Source organism: Eurosta solidaginis, chromosome 1 (genome assembly GCF_040869045.1).
Source record: "Eurosta solidaginis isolate ZX-2024a chromosome 1, ASM4086904v1, whole genome shotgun sequence".
NCBI classification, from domain to species: domain Eukaryota; kingdom Metazoa; phylum Arthropoda; class Insecta; order Diptera; family Tephritidae; genus Eurosta; species Eurosta solidaginis.
This window is the reverse complement of record NC_090319.1, coordinates 350,373,426-350,389,384: the sequence shown is the minus strand read 5'-3', so window position 1 is coordinate 350,389,384 and position 15,959 is coordinate 350,373,426. Positions and strand designations below refer to the sequence as shown.

General features: G+C 37.4%; 2 protein-coding genes across 2 annotated transcripts in view; one reads left to right on the top strand and one right to left on the bottom strand.

Moving 5' to 3' along the window:
- Positions 1-8,683, bottom strand: part of p53 — a 104,419-nt gene extending 95,736 nt beyond the window's left edge. Inside the window, exons 1-3 of the mRNA XM_067762620.1 lie at positions 8,437-8,683; positions 8,162-8,365; positions 7,840-8,085 (exon numbers count right to left, since the gene is read on the bottom strand). Coding sequence (XP_067618721.1) covers positions 7,840-8,085; positions 8,162-8,253 — 338 coding nt within the window. The 5' untranslated portion in view covers positions 8,254-8,365; positions 8,437-8,683. The remainder of the gene's footprint in view (positions 1-7,839; positions 8,086-8,161; positions 8,366-8,436) is intronic.
- On the top strand, positions 3,197-4,342 carry Arglu1 (Arginine and glutamate rich 1). The gene is made up of 2 exons (XM_067762621.1): positions 3,197-3,287; positions 3,366-4,342. Exon 2 carries the CDS (start codon positions 3,397-3,399, stop codon positions 4,198-4,200), a length of 804 nt encoding a protein of 267 aa, XP_067618722.1. The 5' UTR covers positions 3,197-3,287; positions 3,366-3,396; the 3' UTR covers positions 4,201-4,342.
- Positions 8,684-15,959: the final 7,276 nt, after the last annotated feature.

Genomic DNA, 15,959 nt, shown 5'->3' with positions numbered 1-15,959 from the left:
CTTTGAAAATTTTTGTTAAAAATTAGGTGGTGAACCGTCTTCTAAAACTTAACATTTTTTCAAAACAACTGCAAAATTGTATGAGGCAACTGCTAGTGATCAGTTGTAAGATTTTGAAGTCTTTGACAACTACACCAACACAATGTTGTAAACGGTAATGCCAAAAAAAGTTGTTAGACTAGACAACTCAACCGACATTTTTTTTGACAAGTTGAGTTGTAATCCGTAATACCAGATTGCGAAATTTCAACCCAATAAGAGTTGAGTTGTAAACGGTAATAGGGGCATTAATTCGGATTTCTTCAGTTACCTTTTTGAATACGGCGCTTCATAATTTTTTCGTCTTTCGTTTACCAGCAGCTAAGGCATCGAGTCCCGAAACCTTTTCGTAATAGCAGGGCTTCTTAATTCATTTGTAATACGCAGCAAGTGATACCGGGATTTCCGGGTTTGAAAACGAGAATACCGGAATTTTTCAGGATCGTCACCTTTGAATTTTTTTTTCAGAAATAATTATGTAACGTGTACAAACATGAGCAGTTCAACAAAGAACATTAATTTCAGTCCGATTTTAAACAAACAGATGCGAGTAGAACGAAGAAGGAAAATTAATATTTCGCATCCGCTTTGAAGATCCAAATCACACAATCACAAATGTTACATATAAAAGTTCATTCAATTCAAAACACTTCCTTATTTTAACAAGTACACACTGAAGCATAATAAGCATCGCCTGAAAGGCTAGATTTTTTTAACACATATTCTGGCAGTTGAGAAACATCTTTCAGACTAGACATTGGTGGGAGAAATTGTTGATAGCATATCGTCGGTACAATGCTAAAGTCACGAATGTGCCATTTTTGTTTAACGAAATATGATTTATGTCAAACTTGGCAATGCCAAGGCAACGAACGTACATTTTTTTGAAAAACAAAATTAACATTTTCAATTAATATTACTTAGTGGTTAACAAAAGGAAACCTTCCATTAGTGGTTGAAAAATATAAATTGAAATTTCTATTGATTAAGTCTATATTTTTAACAATGTCTTCAAGGTTTGAAACGCGTTTTTCTCAAAACATCAAATATTCGTGACCATAGATGAATGGATTTGCAACTCTTTGTTTCGAGAAAGCGCTGTCAAAATGCACATTTTTTATAACATTTATCAATGATACCACTCCAAACAAAAATGAATAGATCTGAAAATGGGGATTTTTGACATACATTTCGGCGATTATAGTTTCAATCATTTAATAAAATGATAGTCGTAAAATATTTATTTCCTTAAAGTTATTTTACAATAATACGACTAAAAAAAAATAATACGACTAGTTAGAGTTAAATATAAACAAATCTAAGTAAAACTAACATTTCGATTAAATTAATTAGTCAAATATTGTAACTGCATTTAACTCGCAGTGAAAACCATATATTCTTTTGAAATTTCAGTAAATCGGACCTATGATATAATAGTTAACATTATTTAATGGATAGGGCTTATCCTACATGTCTGGCGTTCCAGGTTCTGTGATCAAAATGGACTGGTTGCATCGGGAGTTCATATTTACAAAACCTGTTTTTAGTGATAACTTTTGAATTGGAAATAATCAGACGAATTCTAAATATTCTCGCGGAATTTTGTTCTCGCGGATTTTTTTATTCCCGCGGAAAAATTACTCCAATTTTTTTCTCCTAGGGAGAAGAATAACTGGGGAATAGGAATTTCGAATTTTCGAAGTCAGCTGTTTTGTCAATTGAAATTTCGTTGCGCATTTCTTATTTTGTTTAAAAAATTGTAAAGTTTGATTATTGTTGCCAATTTGTTTGAAATTAAGAAATAAGGTATAAACAATGCACATTATTGCATTTCATGTGGTATTCACTGAAATGCGTCATGAATTGGTGCCACAGCAACATCAGCAGAGGAGCATAAGAAGAAGACCGGCGGAATAACACAAATCCGCCGGAGTTGCCTGCTTTCATTCAGCAAAGCAATTTTCTGGCGGCCAAGTCGAGTTGATATACTTTTCGACTTAAAATAAAGAATATTGTGGGTGTTGTTGTTGTTGTATTAACAGTGAGAATATTGTGGTAGAATGTAAATACATATTTTAGCTCAAATTTGTACAAATAAGTGTTCTTTTTTAAAATAACCAATTTCCTTTAACTATTTTGATGCATTCCCTTTAATTTAACTAATGAAAAAACTCCTATGAAATGGCAGAGAAATCTCACTCTCCCTCACATTCATAATACCTACTTTTCTCCCATAACCGATTTCCGCTTTTTCGAACATTTTTCAGAATAGGAGGAAAGGGAGAAGTGAAAAACATCTCAAGGAATTTTTATTTAGAATACGAGGAATGGAAGAAGGAAAAAAACTCGCACGGATCTTCTTCTTCTTATGCTCCTCTGTTGATGTTGCTTTGGCACCAATTCATTACTCATTTCAGTGAATACCTCTTGCAATGCAATACTGTGCATTGTTTATATTTTATTTCTTAATTTAAGCAAATTCGCAACAATAATTAAACTTTCCTATTTTTTAAACAAAATAAGAAATGCGGAACGAAATTTCAATTGACAAAACAGCTGACTTCGAAAATTCGCAATTCCTATTCCCCAATTATTGTTCTCCCTAGGAGAAAAGAAAATCCGTGAGAACAAAACTCCGAGGGAATATTTAGAATTGGGCTGAATATGTGGGCTATGGTATGGTTATGGCGTTAGCGTTATGGTATGGCCCCATTAATCGATTACATTGATTTCCATAAGGTGGGTTCGATCAACTGTTTTATCTGGTTATGGTTTTATGATTATAAGACACCATTAATTGGCCGCTTGCCACTTTGATTATGCGCCAATGTATAAATAACAGCAGAACGCCTCGTGTTGAGCGCCGCTTTGAAGCGACCAAAGCGTTTATGTAAATCCGCTTTTGACAATTTTGAACCAGGTACGTATAGAAATTTAACATACCTATGCAACAGCAATGTTATCCATATTTATTTATTTTAAATTTTTATCGGTATCTGAATCACTGTTCATTGGAACGAGGAATGTCGCGACTTCGTTTTATGTTCCACAAATTTTCTGCATCAGAATCAAATGCCGTGTGGGCATCACATTCTGCATTTCAGATAACGAAGAGCACTCATTTATCGATGTTATTCTGGTATCGATTTATAAGTATCAGTTACTCACATTCCTGGTTCTGGTAGTCAGAAAATTTTATTTATGCACCGAAAGGAAATACACATGGATTTTGGAGTTTTGTACATAAAGTAATTCTTTTTTTTTTTGTAATTTCTTTAATTTTCTGAGCGACAGTACCTTACTTTTATAATTGTGTATATTATTAGCATACCAAATAAGCTATAACAATAACAAAATATGGGTAGCTCAAGATCTTCGCGAAGTCCCTCTAAACGTCACCATAAGAGCAAACATAAAAAACGAGCAAGAGAGCGAGACCGGGACCGTGGCAATGATGTGGAGCGAATGGATGCTGAAGTACGGTCACATAAAAAAAAACACAAAGTTGCGAGCCGTGAAACTCAGCGAGACAAAGCTCGAGGATTTAGCCATTCAAAACACAAGAAACATGCATACGTAACTATAAGTTCTAGTGACAGTGAAGACTCTGACGAATATCATGCCCTTAACAGAAATCGTAAGCACCGTAAAGAAGTCGAAGTCCCTCGAAAAGAAATAAGCAGACGCCGTACTGAAGAAGAGTTACAAATAATCGAAGAGGAAACAACTAAGCGGGTGGAGCTGTTGGTAAAAAAACGCGTAGAAGAGGAATTAATAAAGCGTAAGGATGAAATTGAAAAGGAAGTTATGCGTCGCGTTGAACTTGCCAAATCCGAAATGGAGTTAGAACTGATGTACGAGTTAGAAAAACAAAAAGAACAATTTCGCGAGGAAGCCCGCCAACGCGAGGAGGCTGAGAAACAAAAACGTGAGGAGCTGGAAGCTATATTAGCGGAAAACAATCGTAAAATAGAAGAGGCACAGAAAAAGTTAGCTGAAGAACGTTTAGCAATAATAGAAGAACAACGTTTAATGGAAGAAAAACGTCAGCTTATGCGTAAGGAAGAAGAAAAGCGCACTAAAGAAGAACAAAAAATCATACTAGGAAAAAATAATTCGCGCCCTAAACTTTCTTTCTCACTTAAACCTGGCGTATCGTGATTCCTTATTTAATTTTTATATTTTTATTTTTAACTGATTTAGATCATTATAACAAGTACATACATACGACATATAAAAACTAAAGTCAATAAATTAAAAAATACCGCTAAGGGCTAGAAATTTGTTATTAAAAATTAAGAAAGCGCTATTTCCTTCATCTACGACTCGGTACCTTGGGCTAGCTGTCAGGGAAAGTGGAATAATCAGATGGTATGTTTAAAAAAAAAAATAAATAAATGTAAGGCGCGATAACCTCCGAAGAGATCTAAGGCCGAGCTCTCTTCCAATTTGCGTCGTGCTCCTCTTGATTTTCCCTACAAATTGGCCGGACGGGACCTACATGTTTTATGCCGACTCCGAACAAGCAAGGCAGATGAGTTTTCACTGAGAGCTTTTCATGGCAGAAATACACTCCGAGCGCTTGCCAAACACTGCCGAGGGGCGACCCCGCTTAGAAAAATTTGCTTCTAATTGAAAAACCTTATTTCTAAAATATTGATGTTGCTTTGGCCGGGGTGCGAACCCCGCTCTGGTACGCAGTAGAGATATACGCCGCCGATTAACGCCGCCGCCGCCGCCGCCGATCTTGGCCGTTTTTCGCACGCCGCCGCCGAATGTCAAAAATATCGGCGTGGCGGCGCAACGTCCGGCGCGTTACTATATTTTCTACTCGTTTAAGACTGTTTAGGCCATTTATTGTTCATGTCGAAAATTGGTCGGATATGGTCGAAAGTGGTATCAACGGATGCGCATCACTGCCAGTTATAAGAAACTAATTGCGAAATTTTTGAAAAAATTAATAATGAACAATTAATTCAAATAAAATGACCCAAGGCGAACATGTTTTTAAACCGTCCTCAAGAATAAGCGAAACCAGTGATGCAAAATCCTTTAGTAGGTTCTAGGGGCATAAACACTCCTTTGAAATTATTCTTACCTCATACTTAAGTTGAGGATATATGTACATATGAGAAGGGTTTGAAAAATCGCTTGGGCTTACATTCAAACATCCGTTGTTTATTTGCGAAACTATACAATAGCGTCTGAAATGTTAATTTTGATTTTCACACTTCATCCTTCAACACCCAAGTCTCCCGGTTTGATATTTCCTAAAGTTGGCGGCCCTATCCAAAACTAGTCCCTTGGAGTGAATCACATTGATTACAGCCTATCAACCAAGTTTAAATATCACCTACACGTTACGGCTCCTTTTAAAATTGTGAATACGTAGGCACATATATCTACCAGGTGAGGCTTTGTCCTTCGCAAGAACACTCAAAGTGGTGAAGCAAAAGCTTTCCCAAAACAGTGGAACTAATGACAGTGTGTGATACTACCCTAACGTAGTGGACAGTTGAACTTGTCTGAAAACTGAAGCTACGCGGTCATCCATAATGAGCTCCTATATCGTAAGGCCGGAAAACCGTAGTTAACAACTTTCAACTTAAAATCCGTCGACTTTCATTCTAAATTTGATTTAACGAAGACTATTGAAATCAATGTTGTGAACACAAACGTCTGCAATCTTTGGCCTACATTTTAAAAATTTTATCCAGGGTCCTTGTAAAATTTTAATTATGTAGATGCGCCGAGGATTATACGGATTTTCACCCATGACGCAATGACATCCACTTAGACTGCTTATGATTTCGAGGGCGGCATCTTTGGGCGAATAGTCACTCCCTAACGTTTCAAAGTGTAGCTCGGCAGCATAGCGCAACAAAAGCATCCGTTGGAAAGTCTTCGGAGCTACACCTAGAGCTTCTAGGAAAGTGACGTTGACGAAGGTATGAGTTCGAAGTCGCAGTCATATAGCTTCTGTACTGGCGTATGGTGTGAGGCTCAGGAGGCGTGGTAGCGACTGGTGGTAGGGATTCCTACTGTTCGCACATCGGAAATTTTAGCTCTTAAAAACAGCCGAAAAAACTGGAGGCGCCCTGAGCCACGATAGTCATGAGTATTAATAGACCATTAATAGCAACCCTAAGTCGCCTTTATGCGTGACCGCCAAGGAGCGACAAATGATTTAAAGAAATTGTGTTCGCGACGATTATTAGGAGTTAACCCTAGGTGAAACTACGCTTTGCACGAGATATACAGGCAAAAGTGTGACTATTTTATGTATCTCTATTTCTTTTCAGCAGACGCAGCAGTACCAATTCCAAAGACCGGGGTTAGGTTCGAAGCCTCTCTGGAGCATGCGAACGAGGGACAATCCCTTCGCAAGGAGATACTCCTGAAAATTTTTGAACGGTCTGCGAGATTTTGATGCAAAAACCCCGGAGCTTTCCAAAATGGCCAACACGTTGATTTCCTTAAATACATATAAACAAAAACTTTCCTAAATATAATTTTTTTAAATAGAAAAATCAAGCTTTTAAAGTAAGAACACCGGCGTACGCCGGCGCGCCGCCTACGCCGCCGCCGCCGGTATATAATAGAGCCTACGCCGCCGCCGCCGATAAAGTGATCGGCGTAAACCTCTAGTACGCAGCACTATTTCACTGGCAACGTCGCTACTACAGTAGACTACTGAATGCTTCTAAAATAAATATATAAATACAACTATATCAGTATACCTGACGCTGGTAGTATTCTATGTTTCCAAAATCTAATGCTGGTAAAAGCAAAATAATGGAATGTGATCGAGTGTCATTCGCAAAGTAAGCATCGGGCTTAACGTCACAAAACAACACATCCTTGACAATTTCTGCTTGGGCGACGTGTGAAATCTGTGTATATTGCTGGTAATACTTTAAAATTTGTGTCAAAGGTAACTATTCTGGGCTTTGTTATGAACAGTATCTTTACTTGAGATGTTCGCGTAAATTCAGTAGTTGGCAAATTTTTCAACACCTTAAGGCGTTCGAATATCAACAGCTTTTACACCGCTCTATGTTAGGATAAACCTTGTAATACTGCAATATTATATCTGTTATTTGCAACTGGGAATTGATATATGGAAAACTGAGCTCTTAATCTGCTTATAAAATGCCTGACCACCTTTTGAGAAACTAATGTTTCCTAAGACTCATGATTTGATTGTTCCAAGCTATAATTAGTAGAGGATATTGATGACAATTAGTGATCGGTCGCACCTATTGGGTGGGGCGAAGCACTGCTACAACAACAACAACAACTTTGAACTCTGATTGTGGGCCAATTACGTTGACTAATTCTTGGTAAATAGGTTAGAACGATCTTAGACGAAAAACGATGGGTTTGTGCCGACTGTGTGCATATCGAATTTCCAAGCCTGACATAAACCCATTCTATTTAGGAAATATTAAATCTTAAGACATATACTATGGATCGTTTTTCGTCGAGTCTTAACACTTAGTGGAATTACAATGTTCCTTCTGTTCTTCTTTCAAAATGTTAATTCTAAAAAGCTCTACGCATATGATTGTATCGTAATATAGCGCAGAGTCGTGCTTTCTTAGATACGGTTTGAACTAGCCAGTCAGTAAAAGCCTACTATAAGCTATTATAAAGTAATAATTACATGGTCAGACTGAACATACACAAATTAAACTTAAATTTAATGAAAGTGTGATTTTTGTCGATATACACTTTTTTCACCCTTGAAGATACCCGAGCTAAGCCGTGATGTAAAGAGAAAAGTTTACAGTAACTTACTTTGCGACAACACTATTTGGAAAGTTTTCTGGAGTTAATGGAAGTGTTTCAGTATTTTTCAATTCTCCGAGCTGTTCATAGCCAGAATGTGCCTCAGAAGAAAATATGTCAAGTGGACTGTTCATCACATCGTAAAATAGCTGTTCTTCTGCATCGGCTATAAAACGCCTTAGCAACTCTGTTTGGGAACTAAGTTGTAAAGTAGTGTAAGAGCTTTCATCATTTAGTTGACGTTTTTCATCACTTCTAAGTAAAACGAATACAAAAAGACATGATCTTATACAGTGCAATTCTTATTTGAACGGATTGCTGAAGTGCTTACCTTAAATTTAAGCTATTATCCGACACAATATCATGTTTTATAGGCCTAGGTTCCGTGCTATTACAATTGCTATCGTGGTGATTTTGAATCATCTCGGAAATTTATAACTGGATTTTGAGTGTTTTGGTGATTTCGCCTTAGAAGATAATTCACCTTTGCTGTTAGTTGATACCTTGAATTGTGATGAAATTCGCAATTGGCGCCCTGATAAGTTGTCGAATATGTTGTTAGAGTTTATGGATAAGTTTATTAAAGATTGCCCTGTTAGCTCTTACCATTCACGATTACCATCGAATTTACAAAACAATTTCTTTGAACGAATTGCAAAAAATTAATAGAATTTACAGTTTTTGCAAATTATTTCAATTCAAAGAGTTATGAGTTCGAGGTACTAAGTTGTACAGGATTTTTCAAACTTGTACCGCAATGCAAACAGCCTTCCGTATTTATAAAAATCTTTATTACATTAACATTATAGAATTTTATATTTTTACGAAAATTACAAAGCAAAGTCATATGGCACAAAAGTTATCGGCTGTTAAACGTAGTGATGCCGCATTATATTTCATAAATCTCTACCATGGTAACCCCAAAAATACCCTATTTATACCCTTTTAAAACGCGAGTACTCCATAAATAATGTAAGGATTACTCATTTGGGGTATAGGAGTGTGCCAAAACTAATCTGTCCCTGCAAAAATTGTTGGATTACGTGTTCCATTTTCTTCATGTTGCAGTGCTATAACAATACTCCTTTGCAATGCGTTTGCGGACCACCACCAGCCGATCATTGCTCGTTTTTTAACGACCGTGATCACGACACGATGACGATCGAACAGATTTGCCAAAATTAAAATATTGCATACAAATAACTGATACTATGGCAACTCTGATAAAATGCGCACTGGTTTTACGTATACATACTATAAAAAAAAAACGCGAGTACTCCATAAATAATGTAAGGAATACTCCTTTGGGAGTATAGGAGTGTTCCAAAACTAATATGTATTCATATAAAAAATGTGCTCCAATCAACATTGCGATGTCCTAGGAGAGGAGTAGGTGATCCCACTCTCGCTTTGTTTGTGAGTATTCCATAGAAAACATACGTGATAGTACTTTCCAAAGTACTTTCACTGTAGTACCCCATGGAGCACCCACAGAGGATCATATGCAAATTACTAAAGAGGAATTGTGTCGGAAAGAATTATCGGAGTGAATTTAATTTAAAATGAAAGTAAATGAAGAGGGGCAATACAAATTTAATATTTTTTACTACGAATATTCTTGTTATTTAGCATTTGCGTGAATAAAGAAACTATTATTTCTCTATACTATAGTACGTATACATAAAACCAGTTCGCGGTTGCATTTTATCAGAGTTGCCATAGGAAAATTTTATTATCAGTTATTTGTATGCAATATTTTACTTTTGGCAAATCTGTTCTATCGTCATTGTGTCGTGATCACGGTTGTTAAAAAACGAGCAATGATCGGCTGATGGTGGTCCCCAAACGCAAAGCAAAGGAATATTAGCCGTGTTTTTTTATACACGTAAACGTCTATACGCTTAAACTTTATATGGACTGCTAAGCGTCAAACTTTAAATACACCTCTGAAATTGCTGCGCATAAAATGTGTACTACTAAATTTCAATACGCATTATACTCAGATGTAACTGAAATATGTGTTTTTGTTTCACCCTCTACACTAATTCTATGTATTCTAGGTGAGTCCACAATTCATCGCAACTGATGTAGCTATATGTTATACCCTATGGCCATCAGAGGGTTGTGTCTCCGCTTCTCGGTACACCCTGTGGCTGCAGCTAGTTATTTAACCACTGCCGCTAGATGGGTCTCCTAAGCATTATCTAAGCGAGGATAGGCGTTTTTTTTCACGCGCAAACGTAAACGTAGACGCGTGTATAAAAAAAGCACGGCTATTGTTAGAGTAATCCAACATGAAGAAAATGGAACACGTAATCCAACAATTTTTGCAGGGTAATTAATGGTGACCTATAACCATAAAACCATAACCAGATAAAAGAGCTGATCGAACCTACCTTATGGTAATCAATGTAATATTTAATCGTGCCATACCGTAGCGCTAACGCCATAACCATACCACAGCCAACCAATTGGCTTTTCGCCATATCCATAACCTAAAAATATTTGAGCTTGTGAATTTAATAACTTTTTGTAGTTTTGATTCATTATTTTGGATACGTTACGACTAAGAGACTTATTTTTTGTGGAATAAGTTTGTAATTTTTTGCATTTTCTTCATTTTTATGAAATTTTCCCGAGTTTTAGGTTAAGGCACCGTTAATAAATCACATTGGAGATGGACATGGATATGGGTATGGTTACGACTATGGCGCTAGGGTTAAGGAAGTTTAATTTAACCTTTAAGAGCTCAGCAGAGCATTTCCACGGATAGTACGTACGACCCTGCAGAGGGTTGGTGGATTGGAACATAGCCGCGACAAATATGCCTATTCTAACAGGCAACTACAATACCAAAGTGAATAAAGGGGTTGTGTAGCGCACCCTTTTCAAGGGGTTCCAGCGCAATTTATTTGTTCTCAGCCCAATTGTCAACCTCACCTCTCCGTGGCGAATCCTATTTCTTTAACAGCCGAGGCTTTGGCTACCCAATTTCCTCATGGACCTAGGGGATGGGAGGACAGGATTGCCTAGAAGATTTCACGTGATCACACTAAACCGTTCCCGTGATGGTTGACCTAGTATCTAAATGGTACGAACCGGATCTGCATCCGGCAGAGAAACATCAACATCGATAACACTCCCCAAAACCTTTGGGGAGCGTCTTTATGTGAACAAAGCACGTACGTGGAGGACACTGAGACACATAACAACTGAAGTAAACACTTTTATGTGGCAAATAATTGTAGAGTCCATTATCAAAATATAAATAGCTAGTGCAACATATATGACCTGGCTGAATGTACCTGACTAAGCCATTACATAGAACTCTAGCCACTTTGTCTTGCTTTCACGCTTTGGGAGCGCCACACGTTAACAATACACTACATTCCACAAACTTTGTGTAGCTTGATATATGTATGGGAACGTATCCAAATTACGTGACCCCTTTAGGGGGGAGGGAAGTTAATTTAGGTATTACACTTGGTCACAGTGGAGAGGGGAAGGATTGAGACTTTGTCACGTAGTCAATAATCTCTAGAAAATCTTGCAATTTTTTTGTGGAATTTATTTCGCGTTCAAAATTTCCATGAAAAATCATTAGAAAAATGTGCACGGTAATGCAGTGGATGACGTGTCTCGCGTGCGACCTCTGCAGGTCCACTCCAGGAGACCAAAAGAGATCTTATGTATCGTGGAGTAAAGCGCGGAGTGGATAGACATCGAGGCTGTCGACGAGGAAAAAATAAGCACGTCTAACGAAACTCCTGATGCTACTGCTCCCATAATCTGCGATGTATCCCAGCGGCTTGATGCTGGATTCGTATTCGTTTTCAATTACAAATTTTCAAATACATTTTTTCTTCTTAATATTATTTACTTATAATTATATGTATGCGCGCACGCTTCGCGTAACGCGGCGGGTGCCGAATTAATAAAAACAAATATAAATCAAATACATTTTTCTAAGTTAGCAAAAAATAATTTAAAAACATACTTATGAACTACTAAGTGAAAACTAAAGGGGAGCTTAAAAAAACTACGGATGATTACCGAGGGGTGGGAGGGGGATAAAAAGTGGTAGAAAATGGGTCAAATAGTTTGGGTACGTTCCCTATGTATGTCCGGACAACCTTTGAACTCATTGATCATGCGAAGCAACGCAACAAAGCGTTCTATGCAAATTTGGGATAACCTTTATTCATCACGAAACTTATAGGTTAAAATTAAATTTTTTCTTACCGTATAACAACAATACCAATAGCTGTGATTTTTACGCGCGTATACATACACACTTAAACATTATATGGACTGCTGAGTGCATAGCTTTATCCGCACTTTTGTTGCTTAAAAAACTAATACTAAAATGTGTGTCTTCACTGTTCTCCACTTTCAATTTTGGTATGCGTTATACACCATGCTTAAGAAGGTTCGTGTATTCACATTACTACCCTATGCAGATGCATATGCAAGTAATAAAAAATACGGCTAATAATTAAGTAACTTGGCACTGTTCAATATTTTCTACATATTTCCAGAACCTCCAAACGGAAACTACAGGTAAGATGAATTCTTGCATAGAAGTTTTCACGAAGATACGCACGCAGTGCTTGCCAATATACCCTCGAGAGTCGATCCCGTTTTAAAAAACATTTTAAATGTATTTTTGATTCTGTTTTTCTCTAGAATCAGTTACTGAAGATTATCTACGATTGGGAATTTTTCGCGACGTGTGGCATCAGTGGATGGATGTGAGTTGTGGAACATAGAGATTGCTGATGATATCGGACTTCGATAATTTTGCCTCAATTCTTTTTTAAAGTACATCTACATTGGCCACAAGTGGGAATTTCGATAAAAGTAAATGGAAGGCATTTTAGAAGGCCGATTAAAGCTGGAGACATTGGTGCTTTATCGGTAACCTTATAACAGCTGATTCGACCAACCTTATGAGAATCAATGCAATCGATTATTGGTGCCGCTAAGGTAGTAACAGTATCGTAGCCAACCAATTGGGTTTTGGTTTACCGTCGTAACGATAAACAGCTGATTACGTTAGGGATACGGATACAGCGATACGACATACGGCACCAATGACTCCGGCTTAAACTTCCTTAACCCTAACACCATAGTCGTAATCACACACAGAAGATTGCGCATTCACGAGTTTAAAATTGCTTCGTTCTGCGCAACTACGTCACACTTGACTGCTTGAGCGATTGAAAGAAAGAAAAAAACAAGAGCTAAAGGAAAACGACGTACGAATTCCCCATAAACAACAGCTGATCTTTTGTTTACATGCGCAATGCGCAATCTTCTGTGTGTGATATGTGGTCGTAATGATACCCATATCCATAACCATCTCCAATATGATCGATTAATGGTGCCTTAACCTAAAAATTGTGAAAATTTCATAAAAATGAAGAAAACGCAGAAAATTATATTCCACAAAAAATAAGTCTCTTAGTCAAAACGTATCCAAAATAATGAATAAAATCTACAAAAAGGTTTTAAATTCACCAGCTCAAATATTTTTAGGTTATGGATATGTTAGGTTATTAATTGGCCCTTAAGGTCCACTTAATGGTGACTTAAGCTCCCATTACTGATACTTAGCATAGACTTGACTTGACTTGGCGTAAACTTGGCAACTTAGCCGCGATTATACTCCACTTGGCGCATACAACCTGGCATCATAATCAGCGTTGAAATTTATTTTTAAATAAATGTCAATTTGGATGACAAAATGTCAAAATGAAATGGAAACAAACAAATGGCATCTCAAAATGTAAACGTCACTTAGAACTTACGTAGAAAATCAAAATTCAACAGACTTCTAAGTCAAGTTAAGTGTTGCCAAGTTTTGAGTAATCAGTAACATGCAATGTTCATTTAACAGAACTGTAAGTGACAGTTCTCAAGTCAAGTCAAGTCTATGCTAAGTATCAGTAATGGAGCCTTAAACCATAACCAAAGAAAACAGCTGATCGAACCAAACCTATGGAAATCAATGTAATCGACTAATCGTGCCATGCCATAACGCTAACCATAGCCAATCAATTGGTTTTTCGCCATATCCACAACCTAAAAATATTTGAGTTGGAGAATTATTTAACTTTTTGTAGATTTTATTTATTATTTTGGATACGTTTTGACTAAGGGACTTATTTTTTGTGTATTATGATCGTAATTTTTTGCGTTTTTTTTTTTCATTTTTACGAATTTTGCACGATTTTTAGGTTAAGGCACCAATAACTGATACCAATTTGATATAAATAAGTAAAAATATGGTTATGACTATGGCGTTACGACTATGTCAACTTTAACTCGTGCTTTAAGGGTCAATTAATGGTAACTTATAACCATAACCAGATAAAACAGCTGCTCGAACTACCTTATGGAAATCAATGTAATCGATTAATGGTGCCATACCATAACGCTAACGCTATAACCATACCATAGCCTATCAACTGGTGATTGGTTTCTCGCCATATCCATAACCTAAACATTTTTGAGTTGGTGAATTTAATAACTTTTGTAGATTTTATTCATTATTTTGGATACGTTATGACTAAGAGACTTATTTTTTGTGGAATATGTTTGTGATTTTTTGCGTTTTCTTCATTTTCATGATATTTTCACGATTTTTAGGTTAAGGCACTATTAATCGATCACAATGGAGATGGTTATGGATGTGGGTATGGTTACGACTATGGCGGTAGGGTTAAGGAAGTTTAATTTGTCCTTTAGGCCGATTTACATACCCAATGCGGCCGTTTGCTTCACTTTGACATCGCTATACAATACCAATGAAACGCCTGACCAAAGCGTTTGTGTAAGCCATGGTTCAACTATATACAGGTTGGCTCATCTGTAAAGCAACAAAATATGTCTGTTCAAATTGTCAAAATCTGTGTATTGGTGTTCGTGCGAATGGTATGGAATGAAAACATAAAACTTAGTAGTTTTTGTATGTGTAAGTAAAATGTTGCCAATGTGTTGGTTTCATTTTGAGTTTGCCATCTCCTTTTGACAATCCCTTCGACCATGCAATGACATAAATAAAATCAGCTGATGAAATGAGCCAACCTGTACATAATTGAACCATGGTGTAAGCCCGCCTGTTGGTCGCTTGGCTTCGCCGTGACCATAGTGTACAAGTACAAGTGTGTTGACTTATCTGTCAAGCATTCTGACAGGCACTCGCTGGATTCGGAATGACAGCGAATTCAAAATGGATACCATTACCGAATGCGCCGAATGATTGAAAAATTGAAAAAGTCGAGACGATTGGTAGTCAAAAATGTTGTCGTTGAGACCAAAAATGCGACTCTAAACCTGAGATTTCCATCAGGTGAGCGAGGCTGTTTGTAGTTTTGACGTTTATCGCTTAGTGAACACACTTGTATAGGTACACTATGGCCGTAACATCGCTACGAGACAACACTCCTGAAAGCGTGATACAGGTACGAATGAAGCGTGATCCAGGTACGGATAGAGATTTAACATGCAAATACAACAACCAAATTGATCCATATGGACGCCCAGAAACCTGGGCATGCCAACAGACATCTGATTGATGAGCCAATACCGCCCAGTGGCTTAAGGAGTCATATCCGTAAGCATTATGAGGAAATACGGCACCTGAAAACATAGTCGTATGAAGCCAAAAAACACAAGCAGGTTCTCAGTGAACTCCACAAACAGGCGCCGGACCTCTATGCCAGCAATTGCCCGGTGAATCCTTTACTAAAAGAACAATACCCTAAACTTGCAAAAGAGGAACGCACATTTCCTAGGGAAACGCGAGTCACTCTAGCTCAACTTCGATTTGGATACTGTAACAGGTTAAACTCTTACCTATCCAGAATCAACCCCGAGATACAAAACATATGTCCTGCTTGTAACGTGTCCCCACATGACACCAACCATCTCTTCAACTGTATTGTGGAACCAATGCCTCTAATACCCCTCTAATTATGGTACACCCCCGTTGAAACAGCAAGTTTCCTTGGACTCCCGTTAGAGGATATTGATGATAATTTGTGATCGGTCGCACCTATTGGATGGGGCCATGACGGAACGATACAAGGTGGCAGCATGGGATAGCTGATTATGAACTTTTTTTA

Coding starts and splice junctions, on each gene's coding strand:
- Arglu1 (XM_067762621.1), top strand. CDS start 3,397: ATGGGTAGCTCAAGATCTTCGCGAAGTCCCTCTAAACGTCACCATAAG.